Source organism: Hyaena hyaena, unplaced genomic scaffold (assembly GCF_003009895.1).
Source record: "Hyaena hyaena isolate Hyena2069 unplaced genomic scaffold, ASM300989v1 scaffold_306, whole genome shotgun sequence".
NCBI lineage: Eukaryota > Metazoa > Chordata > Mammalia > Carnivora > Hyaenidae > Hyaena > Hyaena hyaena.
Genome location: NW_024080935.1, coordinates 365963 through 383152, shown reverse-complemented (window position 1 = coordinate 383152; position 17190 = coordinate 365963). Strand labels below are relative to the sequence as shown.

The 17190-nt window shown below is 48.4% G+C and overlaps 1 protein-coding gene across 2 annotated transcripts in view; it reads left to right on the top strand.

The window, feature by feature from the left end:
• The first annotated feature begins 7611 nt into the window (after nt 1-7611).
• The window catches only part of XPO6 (exportin 6), a 97878-nt gene continuing 88299 nt past the window's right edge, over nt 7612-17190 (top strand). Inside the window, exon 1 of one of the 2 annotated variants that reach the window (XM_039247873.1) lies at nt 7612-8182. In XM_039247873.1, coding sequence (XP_039103804.1) covers nt 8180-8182 — 3 coding nt within the window. In that variant the 5' untranslated portion in view covers nt 7612-8179. The remainder of the gene's footprint in view (nt 8183-17190) is intronic. The other variant, XM_039247872.1, reaches the window with a different exon arrangement.

Genomic DNA, 17190 nt, shown 5'->3' with positions numbered 1-17190 from the left:
TTCGTTTTGGGAAACTTAAAGATGTTCAGAGTTTGGTATCCAGGTTGAAGCTGGGCAAAATCACAGCACATGGGAGCCAGAGGACCAAGGAATAACTGACAGCTGGGTCACACCTGTATTTAAGACTTTGATTATGTGTATCATCACCACTTAATGAATCTTTTTATATCTTCCTTCATTACAGCCTTGTTCATTTCCTCATTTGTCATTGGCTTCATAATAAGCTTCCCTTTTAATTTTCTGCATTTTACATTTATTTTTATTAGTTCTAATCTGCATATAAAACAGATATTTTGTACTCAATTCGTATTCATTGGCCCGCAGACCAGGGCTCATCTTCTCTTCTGTCAATGATCCTATTTTTGGATCCATTTGTGATCTTTTATTACCTTCCCCATTTTTGCGTGCCATTATTGTTCAATAACACACTGGGTTTCCTAAAGTTAGGTTTTGTTCAGGAAATAATTTTGATAAAATAACTATTACACACACTGTTCAGAACCGAGGTATTGCAGTTTCAGACTTTCTTCTATTAGTTATACATATGGCCTGCTTTAGCTCTTCTTCATTACTTCCGAAGTTTGCCAGGCCAACAGAAATCCATTTCAGCAGCTAGCTCGCGGTGAAAGTGGGGCATTGGGCTCAAGCTGGAGGGTCTCTAACCAGAAGGTTGCCTGGGGCTCACTGAAGCTGGGAGACCTGGGTGTGCTTTGGGGTTGGGTGGGGAGGGGATGACCTTGTATGAGACACTTTCTGTCCTCTAAGGACCCAGGCCACGGAGATGGGGCAGGACTTATGTGAGGGGATTGTCCAACAGCTGACTAGGGGTATGGACAACTGATTTTTTGTAGTCCTTCAAGCATGCTCTGTGCTGACAGCTCAGAGCCTGGAGCCTGCTGTGGATTCTGTGTCTCCCTCCTCTCTCTGCCCCTCCCACGCTTTCGCGCTCTGTCTCAGTCTCTCAATAATAAAGAAACATTAAAAAAAGAAAGAAAGAAAGAAAGAAAGTAGCTGTGATGGCTCCTTATTAGTTTCCTTAAACTCCGATCCAGGGGCTCCTGGGTGGCTCAGTCGGTTAAGTGTCCAACTCTTGGCTTCAGCTCAGGTCATGATCTCATGGTTCATGATTTCAAGCCCCATATAGGGCTCTGTGCTGACAGCATGGAGTCTGCTTGGGAGGCTATCTCTCCATCTCTCTCTGCCCCTTCCCACTCATGCTCTATCTCTCTCTCTCTCAAAATAAGTAAATAAACTTAAAAAAACAAAAAACGGTCAGGGGCGTCTGGGTGGCTCAGTCAGTTAAGCGTCTGACTTCGGCTCAGGCCATGATCTCATGGTTCGTGGGTTTGTGCCCCGCATCAGGCTCTGTGCTGACAGCCAGCTCAGAGGCTAGAGCCTGTTTCGGATTCTGTGTCTCCCTCTTTCTCTGACTCTCCCCTGCTCACGCTCTCTCTCTCTCAGAAATAAATAAAACATAAAAAAAGAGTCAGATCCTTACTATTGTGTTATGGTTATTTATTGTTATATCCCCAAACATAATGACTTCACATAACTGCTCATTATTATTCCTCATAGTTCTGCACAGTTGATGGGGCCTAGCTGGGTGGCTCTCATTTGGGGGTCTCTCATACAGTTGTGGTTGGACAGGTGCTGGGGGCTGGATTCTTCCCAAGTCTTGACTGGGCTCAACAGTCCATAGATGGCCTCTTCGCTCACACGGCTGGTGCCTCAGCTGGGCTACCTGCAATGGATGGAGCTGGTCAGGCAGTACTCTCTTTTCATATGGTCTTTCCATTTGTCTGGTTAGAACTTCCTCACAGCTTGGTGTTCACAGGAAATCAGACTTCTTATGTGGTAGCTGGATTGTCCCAAAGAAAATACCCCGAGAAACCCAAGCAAATACTATACAGCTTTTTAGGAACTAACTTTGGAAGTTATGCTCCATTCCATTCCATTTTGGTGGTCAGAAGGGAATTCCCAGGGCCAACCCAGAGTCCGGGTCAGGGGATTATACAAGGAAGTGAATTCTGACAGATGTGGTTCAGCGGGGGCCCTTCTTTGTGGACCAGCTACCACACATGGTCTGGTGTGCTAGTAAGGAGATGCCAGGCTGTGTTGCAGTAACAAACCACCCTACAAACCAGTGCTTCAAAGCACAAAGTCTGCTTCTTGCTTATTCTGTTGGCCTGGTGTGGTGGAGGGCAGGGTTCTGCCCCTTGTATCCGCTCCACCTCATGGTGCTCCCATCTCAACATGATGCCTCCCAGGGCACTATTGCAGGGGGAGAACAGAATCAGAGGGACTTGAAAGGAAATGCTAGGCAAGAAAATGCTCTGGTCCAGAAATGACGTGGGTCACTTCCACCCAGGTGACCTTGTCCTATCCAACTGCAAGAAGTGGGGAAGTATAAACCTCCCTTGTACTTGGAAGAGAGCCAAGGCAGATATCGCTGAACATTGGAAGTCTCTCTCCCATCATGCCCTGCCCATGGATAATTTCTGTTGGATATTTCTGGCGGATGTCACAGCGAGGTAAGACTTCAGACAAGATTTCTCCCTTAATCATATTAATGGATGTTTGTAAACAGCTCTTTATTCTACATGAGGAGGTCACTCAGTAAGAGGCATTTGAGTTGGGTCTTCAGGATGAGTAGGAACTTGAAGGGGAGGGAAAGAGATTAGGAAAAGGACATCCCAAATGATGGAATGACATAAGCACACAGGCTCAGAGACACGGAAGACCTGCTGCTTCCCAGGACCATGAGGAGTCCTCATGGTGGGCTTGCAGAGGGAGAGGCTATGGTTAGGTGGTCTGTAACTAGGATGGAAACAATAATAAGCAAGTAATGTTTATTGAAAATCTTTTTAATGTGCCAATCACAAAACACTTCATGTGCTTTGCCACAGTAATGGCAATGTTCTGCTGGGTCTCTTCCATTTGCACCTGTGGGGTCCCATTTCTTTTTCTCTACCCAGCCCTGCGTCCAGGAGGTTGGCCTCAACCACTACATCACCAGGCTCCCTTGCTCTCTGGCTTCTGCTTGGATTTGTCCAATGGGGAGTCCCAATAGGAGATGGAGAGAAGAGAGTGAGATCAAGGTATTTATCCCACTGGCTTCCTCCCTGCAGGAACACCTTAGCTGGCTGCTTCCTTCAGCTGCTCTCACATGATTCTCCCTAGGCAGAGTCTGGCAAATGTTCCTCGACTTGCCCCCATCACACCTAGGGGTGCTCCTAGTCGTGGTGTTACTAGACTGGGGGTACTGTATTATCTTTTGTAGGGTTTCCTTACACCCCTTTAAAAATAGTTCCTTTGTCAATTCCTCAAATGTGAACTAGGATTTCCTGATAGAACCTGACTGATACAGGTAGGTAACTGACCAGGTGGGTACCAGTATTGCTCTCATTGTATGGATTAGGATAAACTGAGGCACAAAGAGTTTCAGTGACCTGCTCAAGGCCATGCAGTGACATAAGAGTCAAAACTCAGGCTGAGTATGGCTAGAGAGCTCCAAAGACCTTCAAAGGCCTTACATGCCATGTTAAACAGAGACTGTTCTGATCATCTATAGAGGGTACCAGATGCTCATCTTTTCTTCCTTTTTTCATTAAATCCGTATTGGGTGATACTCCTATGCTTCCTGAGAAGCCAAGGTGCTTCCTTGCAGGGCAAAAAATGAGAGAATTCCTCAGGTTCTGATGAGTTCCTAGAGTTGTGGTGGAGCTCAGAGATTCTCGCCCTAAGAGCTCTTCTGGAAATTGGGGTGGAGGGTGTGGTCGAGGGCCAGCCAATCAGAGCATCACAGTCCCTCCCTGGCGGCAGTGATTGGCTCAGAAGTGATCCAATCAAAGCCAACGGGACTATTTCCCTAAAACACTTGTATGAGAGGCATGCTTTCTTCTCTACCAGGCTTCCATCTGGGAGAAGAAAAAGCATGGATATGCCAGGGGCGACGGTGTGAATAGGAGACCCCCCACTCCCCAGCCAACCGAGGAATCAGAACCAAGAAATGGAGAGAAACAGAGTTCTCTGATGCCTCTTCAGACTCTGCATCTGGCCATGTCTGAAATCCACGTAAACATTTAGATGATTCTCTTATGTGAGACGATAAAGTCTCTTTCCCCTCTATGACAGTGTGCCAACTCCAGGGTCACAACCTTTTCACTTGCAATGGAAAGAGAGCTTGGAGTGGGAAGAGGAGGGAGGGCCCTGCAGCAGTCAGGCGAACTTCTATTCATCCGGCAAGACCCAATTAAAACGTTACTATCTTTCTTCAATACTCCACCCACTCCTCTCTCCACAGCTAGTTGCTCCCTCCCTCTTTCTTGTGCACCCAGAAGGTTTTCACACACCTCTATGATAGCCCCTTATTGTGCTATAGTTTCTGTTATGAGGGTGCGAGCAATTTGCCTGAATGTTACTCATTTTGGAATTTTTGGTCTTTAGCGAAAGGCCTGGCATAAAGCTGATGCTGACTGTTTGTTGAATGAATAACTGAATGAATGGGATCAAGGCAGTAGCAGTAGGAACGGGCAGGAGGAGATGGATGGCATCTCTGCAGTGCCAACAAAAAGTAATAGCAGCCTTAAATCTTTTTTTTTTTTGGAATAGACAGGATTGAGATTAATATTAATAACAAAGTGTTATTTAGTTGACTTGGACAAAATCCCTGGAGTAAAATTAATAATAGCTGTGATTTATTATACGCCTCATGTGCCAGGTGTTCTGTGTACATTCAGTTTACTATTAACTCCAGCTTGGCAATGGAGGTTCGCTGACCGTGTAGGGACTCCACAACACCCACTTCATTATGGGGGGTTGGAATCAACGCCAGGGGAGGATTCTCTAAGCAGTCATTGCAATTCCATCCTGCTCCCACGTGGCTTGCTCAGGGATGGGTAGGTCTGGGCCAATTAGGACCAGTAAAGTTTATTGCCATGAGAAAGGGTGTGAGATAAGGCACTCTCTCTTGCTGGATGTGAACGGTAAGGGCTGCAACCCCTGTCTGTTCCTGGCAGCCATCTTGAGGACAAGGCTGATCCACTGAGGAGAGCAGAGCCAAGAACATTCTGGAGGAAGGGAACCAGAGCTTCCATCACTCCCAGCATGAACGTGCCCTTTTTCTTTTCTTTTCCTTTTCTGTCTTCCTTTTCCTTTTCTTTTCTTTTCCTTCTTTTCCATCTTTCCTTCCTTCCTTCCTTCCGCTCCATGCCCAACATTGGGCTCAAACCCAGGACCCAGGACTCTGAGATCAAGAGTTGCATGCCCTACCGATTGAGCCAGACAGGCTACCTGAACTTGACCTATTTCTGGATGTCCAGTTATGAGAGTTAAGTGAATCAAAGGCATATCTCTGAGTCTGGGTTGACTTTCTGCTCTTTCAGCCAATTACAGAGTGAGGAAGCCAAGACTTGGATAGTCATGTGTTTAACATACCTCAGCTAATGGTAAGGGCTGCTCATCCCACTAAACTGAGACAAGAAAGGTCAAATTACTTGGTCCCAGTTCTGATTCATCCATTTACCTTCTGATATGGCTTCTCTAATACAGGCAGTTTGTACTGCTTAGAATATTCTATGCATCCTCTCTTTACTTAGAAAATTACAACATATCTCTCAGGCCTCAGCTTAAGTTAATGTCACTTCCTGGCCTCCTCCCCATTCCAACCCTGGAGATTAATTTAGATTCTCTTGGCCATTAATTCTCTTGGTGCTTTGTATTTTTCTTTCACACTTTTTTTTTAATGTTTATTTATTTTGAGAGAGAGAGAGAGAGAGAGAACATAAGCCAGCAGGATAGGGGGAGAGAGGGAGAGAGAGAGAGAGAGAGAGAGAGAGAGAGAGAGAGAGAGAGAATCCCAAGCAGGCTCTATGCTCAATCTAATGAAACAATGCATCATGACCTGAGCTAAAATCAAGAGTCAGATACTTAACTGGCTGAGCCACCCAGGCCCCCCATTCTTTCACAAATATAACTAATTTATTATTGTATAATGCTTTCAAAATAACCTATTTCATAAGGGCACATATGTATCTGTTTTCACGTACTGAATCCTCAGAACAGTGGATGTCACTTAGTGGGTGGCAATAAATATTTGATGAAAGAATAAATCAAAGCTCTCATTTTCTGCGGTCAGGAGTTCTATTGGTAATTCTCCAAGTGTGGTCCCAGGACCTGCAAGCATTAGCATCACCTGGGAACTTGTAACAAATGTCAATTATTAGGCCACTTCCAGACCTACTGAGTTAGAATCTCAGAGATGGGGGCTGGGATGGCAATCTGTGTTTACCACGCCCTCTAGGCCATTAGGGTTATTGCAGGACTTTTAAAGATACTGGGTTATACAGATATGCTCTAGTCTATGCAGTGGGCACACCCTAGGGCTCAACCTCTGCTGTTTGGGGTTTTTTCCTGCTTTTATTTCTTTTCTTTTTTTTTTTTTTGAGGGAGAGAGAGCAAACAGGGTAGAGAAAAAGGGGGGCAGAGGATCTGAAGCAGGCTCTGTACCAACAGCAAAGAGCCTGATGTGGGGCTCCAACCCCAAAATTGCAAGATCATGACCTGAGCTGAAGTCAGAGGCTTAACTGACAGAGACACCTAGGCGCCTCTCCTCCTCCTCTTACCTAAAAACAGCACTTTCACAAGTAAAACGCGTTGGAGGATAGAACAGGAACTCATTTCATTTATGCCCTCTCAGATCCTCTGCAGTCGCTGTTAACTTTAGCTTAAAATTAAAAAAAAAAAAACAAACCCTACATATATAAAGATTTCATTAAGTAATCTCTACGCCCCACATGGGGCTTGAACTCACAACCCCAGGATCAAGAGTAGCATGCTCCACCAATTTAGCAGGCCTAAACACTTTATTACTTTTTAGAAGTAATCTCTTCACTCAGTGAGGCTCAAATTTATAACCCCAAGATCAAGAATCCTCCAGGGTGCTCCCACCGACTGAGCCAGCCAGGCCCCTTACTGCTCCTTCGGCTGCGAACACGCTTTCCACGATCGACTTTATTCTTCAGGTGTCGGTCTACATTTTCATCCCCTCCCTTCCATTTTCTATCGCAGCCAGCTGCGAGTTCGTTGGGCTCCTAACGTTCACAGCATTCCTCGTTTCTTGCAGCTACTGTATTCATTTGCCCTTTCCTTGTTTCTCTGCCTCCTCCCGCGCCGGGACTACAGCAGTCTTGCCGACTGCAGCATCGTCCTAGCGCCTGAGCCATAGCAGGGCTAAACCGCGCGTGGACTAAAGGACTGCAAGCTGCGCGGAGGGCAGAGGCTGCAGACTCCCGGCCCGGGCTCCCGGCGCCAGGACGCTCCCGGAAGATCTGCGGAATGAATGAACCTACGAAGCGAAAGGGAAACCGCCCCTTTACTAAGATGGCAGGCGCGGGCCCTTTACCAACATGGCCGGCGGCCCGCGTGGATGGGCGGCGGGCGGCGGGCGGGGCCAGACGGGAGCCGTCAGGTGCGGCCCCGCCCCGCGCCCCCCCAACCCCCTCCGCGCTCGATTCCGGATTGGTCCGGTTCCAGCGCCGCAGCCCGGCGGCCGCGCCGTGGGGCCGCGCCGGGCGCTCGCCACTTCCGGCGCGTTGGGGCTGTTGGTCGGGGGCGGCCGCGCGGCGCGAGCGGGCGGCTCCGGGGCGGGCGCGCGCAGGGATGCTCCGGGGGGCGGCGGCGGCCGTGTGGGCTGAGGCGGTGAGGACAGCGCGGGCCCCCGGGCCTCTACCCTGAGCCGGCCGCCCGGGCTGCGCCGCCGAGGCCCCTTCAGCCTCCGCCCCTTCAGCCTCGGGGCCGGGCCCGCAGCCGCCTCTGAACGCGGAGGCCGGGAGCCCCTGCCTGGGCCCGGAGCCTCCCTTCGGGGGTCGGGCCCGGGCGGGGGGCCCCCCGAGCCGCTGCCCTCCTCGCCGGCCTCCGAGCCCCATTTCCTGCTTTTTTTTCAGTTTCCTTGGGGAGGGGCGGGAGGGTCTAGATGAATTGTTCCAGGGGTCCCCGATGAGGCGGGCCGGGGGGCCGAGCTCTTTTTAGAGGGTCCCCGCGGGGCCCGGGTGGGGCAGCGGTTTCTTTGCATGGGCGGGGGACTTCCCAAACCTGCTGGGACCATGACCTGAACTGTGCGAGCGGGACGTGTCCGAAGCCTGAGAGCCAGCTCACCTGAGCCGCCCCTCCCCCGGCCAGCATGGTAAGTGGGGTCCGCGCCCCTGTCCGCTCCGGTGCCCGGCCTGAGGGGTGGGAGCGGGCCCCGGGACTGCTGAGCCATCGCTTCTCCTCGGGGCGGGGAGAGGCGCGTGCCGAGCCCAGCAGTGACACATGCGTGCAGGCTTTGCAGCCCCGGCTCGGCGCCCCCCCCCCCCCCCCGCACCCCCCCCCCCCCCGGGATGTCTCAGGACTGGGAGGGACCTGGAAACGCAGCCGGCACTACCCTTGCATCTGGCGTCTGCCTCTCTTACCATGTGGCTCGTTTGCCCGGGGGCTAGCCTGTGTTCATTGAGGGCTGACTATGTGCTGAAAGATGGACGTGTGTTATTTAATGAGCACACCAACTCTCTTCCAGAAGTGGGGAGACTGAGGCACAGAGCAGCTAGTAACCCAGCCCAAGGTCACTGTTAAGTGGCCGGGGCGCGATTTGCACCCAGGCACTTGGACTTCAGAGCTTCTATTAGGTGTGACACACAGCTGGCTGGGGTCTGCTGCAGGTTTCTAAATGCGGAAACAGAGGGCGTGCGGTGTGCAGAGGTCACTTGTCTGGATAACATCATCCTTCCAGCTCTGCTCAGAAGCCACCTCTTCCGAAGACACTTGCCACGTTTTTCAGCCTCATAGATACTCTCCGTATTCCCGTAGATTTATGCACTCGTCAGTTTATTAAGCCTTTTGTCTTTTTTGTTGTAATTATTTCTGAGCCTTATCTCTCTACCCCGGTAGGTTCGGTTCTCTCCAAGATGAAATTGTCCTAACCTTTATCTGCCCCAACTCCTGGGATGCAGTGAGCCCCCCGCGGAGCGGCTGATTGCCTGGCCAGTGTCTGTGCACTTCCAGGGCCCAGTTTACCCCTCTTAGGGATTTAGTAGAGACAGGGACACAGTGACATCCGTGATGTAGGCATTCAGGCCAGCGGGATTTTTAAAACATTCAAGGAGGCTGTGGGTGTTGTGTTAGGTTCTGGGCGTAGAAGGGAGACCTCAGGCCTAGGCCTTGTCAGTACCTAGTGCTGAGCAGTGCTGTGTACTAGGTACTCTGTGTGATGCAGTGGCAGATCACTTACACCCTCGGGAGTCCCACTTTTCTCATCTGTAATAGGTGGAGCTAGGAACGCCCCACCGAAGAATCCAGAGGTAGGAGAGTGAGTGGTGAAATAGTACTCCGTATTTCTTCCTTCGTCTGTTCGTCCAATTAATTTTCTTATTTTTCTTTTTAAATCGTGAAATACACAAAACATAAAATGCACCATTTGAATGATTTTTAAGTGTACCGGTTTAAGCGTACTTGACCCTTGAACAATGTGGGGGTTACGGGCGCTGACCTCCATGCAGTGGAGAATTCCTTATAACTTGGGACTCCCCCGAAACGTAACTCTTAGTCTCCCCCTACGCCTTACTGACAACAGTCTGAACGTTGGTTTTGTGTGTTATGTGTATTATATTCCGTATGCTTACCAAGAAGGTAAGCTAGAGAAAAAATGTCATTAAGAAAATCATAAGGAAGAGGAAATACATTTACAGTATTATGCTGTGTTTACTGAAGAAAAACCTGTGTAAGCGGACCCGTGTGGTTCAAACCCATGTTGTTCAAGGGTCGCTGTACGTTCAGGTGGTTGTATTTTCATCCCCAGAACTTTTTCATCTCGCAAAACTTAAAGTGCACCCATTAAACAATAACTTCATTCCTTTCTCCCCCATCCCCTGGCGACCACTCTTTTTTTTCTCTCTCTGTGAATTTGACTCAGTATCCCCTATCAGTGGAGCCCTGCAGCATTGGGTCTTTTCAGGACTGCTTTATGTCACTTGACATAATGTCCCGGAGGGTCATCCGTGGGGTAGCATGTGTCAGAAATTCCTTCATTTGAACACTGAATGGTATTCTGAGTGGATGTTCACAGAAAACTCCTATAAACTCACTTTCTGTGTGTTCAGTCATCTGTTGACGGACACCTGGGTTAACGTGCACCTTTTGGCTATTGTGAGTAATGCTGTGGTGCCTAGGGGTGTCCAGATCTTCCAGTGGGTTTTAAGTCACCCCTACTAGGGAATGTCAGATGTAAGAGCAGATAAGCTTCTTCCCTCAGGGAGTTTGCAAAGAATGTTGCTGTAGTTTCCTGGGCAGAATTTCATTGGTTATCAACTAAGCAAGCACCATTGCCTTCAATTTCATTAATGGGCAGTCAGAGCATCATGAAAATGGCCACCTTGGAGCAATTATTGTAAAGTAGTTGACTCTATGATTACCTTGTACGTCTTTTTCTGGGAGTAAGTTTCGAGTCAAGGTTTTTGTAACCTAGACCTCACATACTTAAGCACACAGAGAGCGGCCACAGTGGATGTGATGAGAATAGGGCCTTTTTTTTTTTTTTTAAATGACTTTATTTTGAGAGTGTGCAAGTGGGTACAGGCAGAGAGAGAGAGAATCCCAAGCAGACTCTGCACCTTCACAGAGCCTAACTTGGGGCTTGAACTCATGAACCATGAGATCATGACCTGAGCCGAAATCAAGAGTCAGACGCTTAACCAACTGAGCCACCCAGGCGCTCTGAGAATAGGACCTTCTAATCACGACTTTTCTTCAGCTCTGATACTGGGGGGTTCATATCCTGTAGGTGTCCCGGGGTCAGGTGTGGACAGGGCAGGCCTTGACCCCACAATGAAAGGAAGTTGTTGCCAGTTGTGTATCTTAGAGGAGGAGGCTCTTTTCCCTGGGATCACAGCTTTCTTTACTCCAGGAACTTTTTTCCCTCACTTGTAACTGACTGAGCCACCCAGGCGCCTTTTTAATGTCTTTGTAAAACTTCAATCCTAATGACATGAAAATGGCGTCATATGAGAAAACCACCATTTATTGTGTATCTGCTGTAAGCTAGCGATTTCTCATTTGTTTGTTTTTCTTGTAGTCAGTCATTCAGTATCTGTATCTGATCTGGTTTACCAGCCCTGCTAGTTTACGTTATTCTCTCAAGGGGGGGTGGGGGGGATGACAGACCTGCGGTAGATACTGGGTGGAGCTGGCATTTGGACCAAGGCGCTCTACTCCAAAGCTTCACTCTTGGTAGTGCAGCTCTTCCTCGATTTCCTGGGGGCTATGTCCTGGGAAACTCACCGCAAGTTGAAAATATTGTATGTAAGTCAAAAATGCCCCGAAGACACCTGAACATCATAGCATAGCCTGCCTTAAACATATTCTGAACATGTAAGTTAGCCTACAGCTGGGCAGAGTCATCTAGCACAGAGCCTATTTTAGTGTTGAGCATCTCATGTCATTTATTGAATATTGTACTGAAAATAAAGAATATCAGTTGTTGACCCTGCTGATCCCATGGTCGACCGGGAGCTGCGGCTGACTGCCACCGCCCGGCATGAGGAGAGATTTCATACTGCTTGTTCACTAACCGGGAAAACATCCAAAGTCAGAACCTGAGTATGGTTTCTACTGAATGCGCATTGCTTTTGCAGCCTCCTAAAGCCAAACCATCGTAAGCTGGGGACTGACTCTCTGCACCTCTGCTGCCTCACGTGAAAGGTTACGGAACGTGATTGGGGATGTCGTCTGACTGTGTTATGTTGGGTTCTGAGGTAGATGGTGATGGGGGCTGGGGAGTATGGATATTTCTTTTAAGCCCTCCCTCTAGGACGGATCTTGACCTGCAAACTTAGAACCAGTTATAAAACAAGGTCTGTAGTTGAAGTGCAGAGTCTCCAGAACAGCTATACTGTGACTATGTTTGATTAATTCATTGTTTGTTTTGGTGGTTGTTGAATTCGTGAGTTCTTAAGTGATGTAATACCTTAGAGGCTCCCACTACTTCTCTGAAAAGTTGTTACTTCCTATTGAATGAGCTGTTGGCTATTGTGGAAGTTTTGTGCAAAATCAGGTTCTTGCTTAAGTTCGTGTTTCTCCAGTTGCTTAGAAAATTGCTTTGGTTACAAAGACTTGCCATGTTTGAATGTCGCCTTCTGTGAGTGATCCCGAAATAGGAGGCGAAAATCACACCTTAGGTTTGGCCACTCAAGTGGTGTGTCGTCCCTTGGTGCATTCACGGTGTCACGTGGCGCACTGTGCCATGGTGGTGCGGAGAGAGGCCAGGGAAAGGTTCAGCAACACTCACAGGCTCTATAGGCAGCGCGTTGTCAGCGAGGCTGGGAGGCAGGTGAACCACTCAAGAAATGGCTTTAACAGCTTTTGAGAAAATCAGACATGATGTTGTTCAAATGATGGAATTACTTTACTGGTAAAAGCAAAAACTCTGTAATACATAGAGAAGTAGTTTTCTACGTAAGCGAGAGCTTTTTAGTGCCTCAGTTCATTCATGGAATAATGTATTGATTTCCTAGGTCAAGCTTATAATCCTTGGTACTGTGGATCTAAGAATATAATAGTTAATATTTCTAGGGCCTAGCATATGCCATATATTTCTCATATGTTCACTCACTTAACTTTTCCAAGCAGTGCCAGGAGGTAGAGGCTCTTTTTATTTCTCATTTTATGGATGAGAACATTAAGGGCCCTGAGAGGTTAGGCACCTTCTCAGGGTCACATTGTAATTGAGTGGTGGAACTGGGATTCAAACCCAGGCAGTCTGGCTCCAGAGTCAGAGTGGAGTCAGAGCTCATAACTGTTACACTTTGACCCCAAGCAGGTTGATCTTGGCTGTCCCCTAGGAGCGGGCTTAGTGAGGCAGATGGAACTGTCCCCTGGTGATTACAAGAGACCGTGATAAGGGTGATAGGAGAAGAATGCATAGGTGTGCAGAAGGCAGCACATCTGAGGAGACTGGCTGAGGAGAGGGGCCGGGGAAGGTTTCCCAGGAGGCATATTGGAATCTTGAAGGGTTTGGAAAAGTTGTTTGCAGATAGTCACAGAGATCAGATACGTATCCCCAAAGATAACAGAAAACGGGTGTCAAAGGAAAGTGAGGGAAGGGATTTTGGAAGTCTCTCACCTGGTGATTGGGAATAGTGGAGGTTTTAATTAATTGGTGATTGGGATTTGGTGGAATTGGAGATGACAGGTAAAGAAACTGACAGGAAGATGACAGGAGAGGGGCCACGTGCAGCTACAGTAAGGGCTTTGCTCTGGGAGGAGGCGAGCAGTGGGTGCTGCACTGAGATGCAGGTGGTTGGCCTTGGGCAGGACAAGGGTCTTGACAGTTCATGAAGTCGGATCTTGACATGTGTGTTCAAGTCAAGGGAGATGTGACAGCACAGGCTCAGGGTGCAAGGGAGGGGCTCCTGAGCTCATAGATGGTGTTCTCCTCCTGCACCTTTCACGACCCACCGCAGACTGCCTGTCAGTCTGCCCCACTTTTCAAGATCACCCATAACTTGTGGGTGTGGACGCTGGTATAAATGACCTCTTTCCAGTCCTTGTGCCTTTTGGCCTTTGGCCACCACTCAACTTCTTTTTCTTTTCTGAAATACCTTTTTTTCCTTCCCCCTCCCCCGCCCAATATTACTGTCTCAGATCAGTCTGCCTTGGTATTCTCATGGCTTCAGCCAGGACCTTTGGCCAGGGAGGACTCAGCCTTACTCTCTAGCCGTTCGTATCCACCAGTGTCCGGTAGCCATCAGATTAAACATGTCTAAGCCAAGTCCACCATCTTCACCTCAGGTTAGTGCCTCCTCCCCCCCGCCCTGGTTCTGTTTGTGACCTTATTTGCTGGACACTTAGGTGGTAAGCCTGAGTCATCTTTAACTTCCTCTTTACCTTATGCTTGTAGACCTGGGGGTGCTCCGCTGGCTGGTGTTCTGACCCCCGCCGTTCCCTCCATTCCCTCCACTTTGGTCAGGCCATTGTCTCTTGCTTTTGCTCTTGGTGTCTTGACACCTTCCAGGTTCTCTCTCTGCCAGTCCACCTTCCGCAGTTCCTGCCAGAGCACCTCCCGGAGCTCAGATGGGAGCATGCCATTTGACCCCAAATCATTCAGAGCAGAGAGGCAATCTTTCCACAGAGTGGTGGGAAGCGCTTGGGCCCCGGATTTTCACAATTTCACTTTTAGCCCGCCCAGCACGGATGAAGATAATTTATTAAATGCTTACAGTGATGTATTTGGAATATCTTGTATTTATTTTTTAATGTTTATTTTTGAGATTTATTAATTTTATTTATTTTGAGTGTGAGCGGGGGAGGGGCAGAGAGAGAGGGGGAGACATAGAATCTCCAGGCTCCCAGCTGTCAGCACAGGGCCCGACGTGGGGCTCGAACTCACAGACCGTGAGATCATGACCTGAGCCAAAGTTGGATACTTAGCCAACTGAGCCACCCAGGTGCCCCTGGAATATCTTTTTTTTTTTTTTTTTTAAACTTTAGCTGCACTAACGCTTCAGCGACAGTCGATTTTTTTTTTTAATGTTTTATTTATCTCTAGGAGAGAGAGACAGCGTGAGCAGAGGAGGGTCAGAGAGAGAGGGAGTGATAGACTCCGAAACAGGCTCCAGGCTCTGAGCTGGCAGTCAGCACAGAGCCTGACGTGGGGCTCGAACCCATGAACCGCGAGATCATGACCCAAGCGAAAGTCGGACACCCAACCGGCTAAGCCACCCAGGTGCCCCAACCCCTGGAATATCTTTAAAAGACTTGCCAATTATACACGTTCTCTACCCGGAGCAAACCACCTGTCATTCCCAGAACACTGAGTACTCTTCATACTTCTGTCTTTGCTCAGTGCTGTTCCCTCTGCTCTGATGTCCTTTTCTTCATTTTTGCAGGTGACACCTTCCCCACCATTTCAAGGTCACCATAAACATCACCTTTCGGAGGCTTTTCAGATAGTAGTGTAGCATTTGTCATCTTTTTTTTTTTTTTAATGTTTTATTTCTGAGAGAGAGAGGCAGCGTGAGCAGGGGAGAGTCAGAGAGAATGGAAGACACAGAATGTGAAGCAGTTTCCAGTCTCTGAGTTAGGTGTCAGCACAGAGCCCGACGTGGGGCCCGAACCCACAAACTGTGAGATCATGACCCGAGCCGAAGTTGGATGCTTAACCGACTGAGCCACCCAGGTGCCTCTAGCATTTGTCCTCTTTGATTACAGTTATGTTTTTTCTTTTTGGCTTTTATTCTTATTTATTTTATTATACAGGAATTAATAAGACTACATTCTTCTAGTGTCAGTTCAGAAGTTTGAAAAATGCGATGTGCAGTCTTCAACTCTTCTTCCTTTATTTTATTTTTTTAAATGTTTTATTTATTTCTGAGAGAGACAGAGAGAAAGAAAGAGCGTGAGCAGGGGAGGGTCAGAGAGAGAGGGAGACACAGAATCCGAGGCAGGCTCCAGGCTCTGAGCTAACTGTCAGCACAGAGCACGGATGCGAGGCTCGAACCCATGAACCGCGAGATTATGACCTGAGCCGAAGTCAGACGCTTAACTGACTGAGCCACCCAGGCACCTGCAACTCTTCTTTCTTTAGTCCCACTTCCAAGTCGGCCGGTGGAGAGGATTAGTTCTTGTCTTTAAGAGTCCGTGTCAGGATGAGTTGTATGCCTCTGCATTTCCAGTGTCTGGTAAGCATTCTGCAGATAACTGAGGCAGTCAAGAGAGTCAGGTGGTAAAAGAAAAATCCAAGAAGGTCAAGGCGGCCCTTGACTGTAGTAAATGACAATGGCGGTTTTTAGAGAGTGTGGTAGGATTGCAGTAGAGTAAGAAGATTGTGGGCACCCTGTTTTTCCAGAGCCAGCACACTCACAGAACCGCTTTTCCCCCTAGGCAGGTAGATGTGGGGGACAGGCAAGGAGGGGAAGTTGTTAGAAATGCTGCATAGATGGTATGCTTATGGGGAGGCTCCTAACCCTGACTGCTGCTGGAAGCAGTGCTGGGGCGCAGGAGGGATGGGGTGTGGGGAGGGAGGGGGGTGTGGATACTGAGGAAACTCACTGAGCAGAGGGAAGTGAGGGAGGTGGCAGGAGGCTGATGGGAAAGGAAGGAAGCTGGGGGTCAGAGGGAGCAGAAGGGGTGTGTGTGTGTGTGTGTGTGTGTGTGTGTGTGTGTGTGAGATAATTACACTAAGCAGCAGCCATTGTTGACGGGCCCTCATGTCCACTGCACGTGGTACCTCATTTAACTTGATGGCAGCCCCACAAGGTGGGTCTTCTCTGTTCCCACTGCACAGTTGGGAAGAGGAGGCCACTGGGGGTCAGGGAGGATAATGTATGGACCTCGTCCAGATACACAGCAAGTTGATAGAAATGAGATTCAGATCCAATGTTCTAACTCCACAGCCCATGTTTTTTCTGCATCACTAGGTTTCTTAAGCCAGTGGGCATTGACAGATGTATTTACTTGAAATGTAGCCCAATTGGGTGTGTTTTCCCAGGAAAAATAGTGCATCTCGTCATCTAACCTTAAAATTGTAAAGTAACAAAAGGCAGGATGGTAAAAGTTTTGCTCATAACTGAGGAGAAACTAGGTGTCTGCATGTCCTCTACTGTGATAGACTAGACACAGCATGACTCTTGGGCATATAGTGGTGGCTGGACCACATCACAGCACCTGGGCAGAAAGGACAGTGGGTTCATTTCTTTGTGCCGGTCAGTTCGCTCAAGTCCATTAGGTTTAGCATGTGTAGATGCTCGTTACATGAGAGCAGCCTGCTGCCTTTTTAAAAAATATTTATTTATTTTTATTTTTGAGAGAGAGAGAGAGAGAGAGAGAGAGAGTGTGAGCGGGGTAGGAGCAGAGAGAATGGGAGAGAGAGAATCCAAGCAGGCTCCGCAGTGTTAGCACAGAGCCTGATGCGGGGCTCGAACTCACAAGCAGTGAGATCGTGACCTGAGTAAAGATCAAGAGTCAGATGCTTAACTGACTGAGTCACCCAGGTGCCCCAGCCTGCTGCCTTTTAACATGAAGGTTATCATGAAAAAGATCTCTGGTCTCCAACTCCCTGAAAAGGTAAAGGTATTTTATTAGCTAACTGCAGCTGGGGAAACAAAAAATCATTGGTTTCTAAATTGATTAGAAATTAGACCTGGGAAGATCGCTCGATCTATC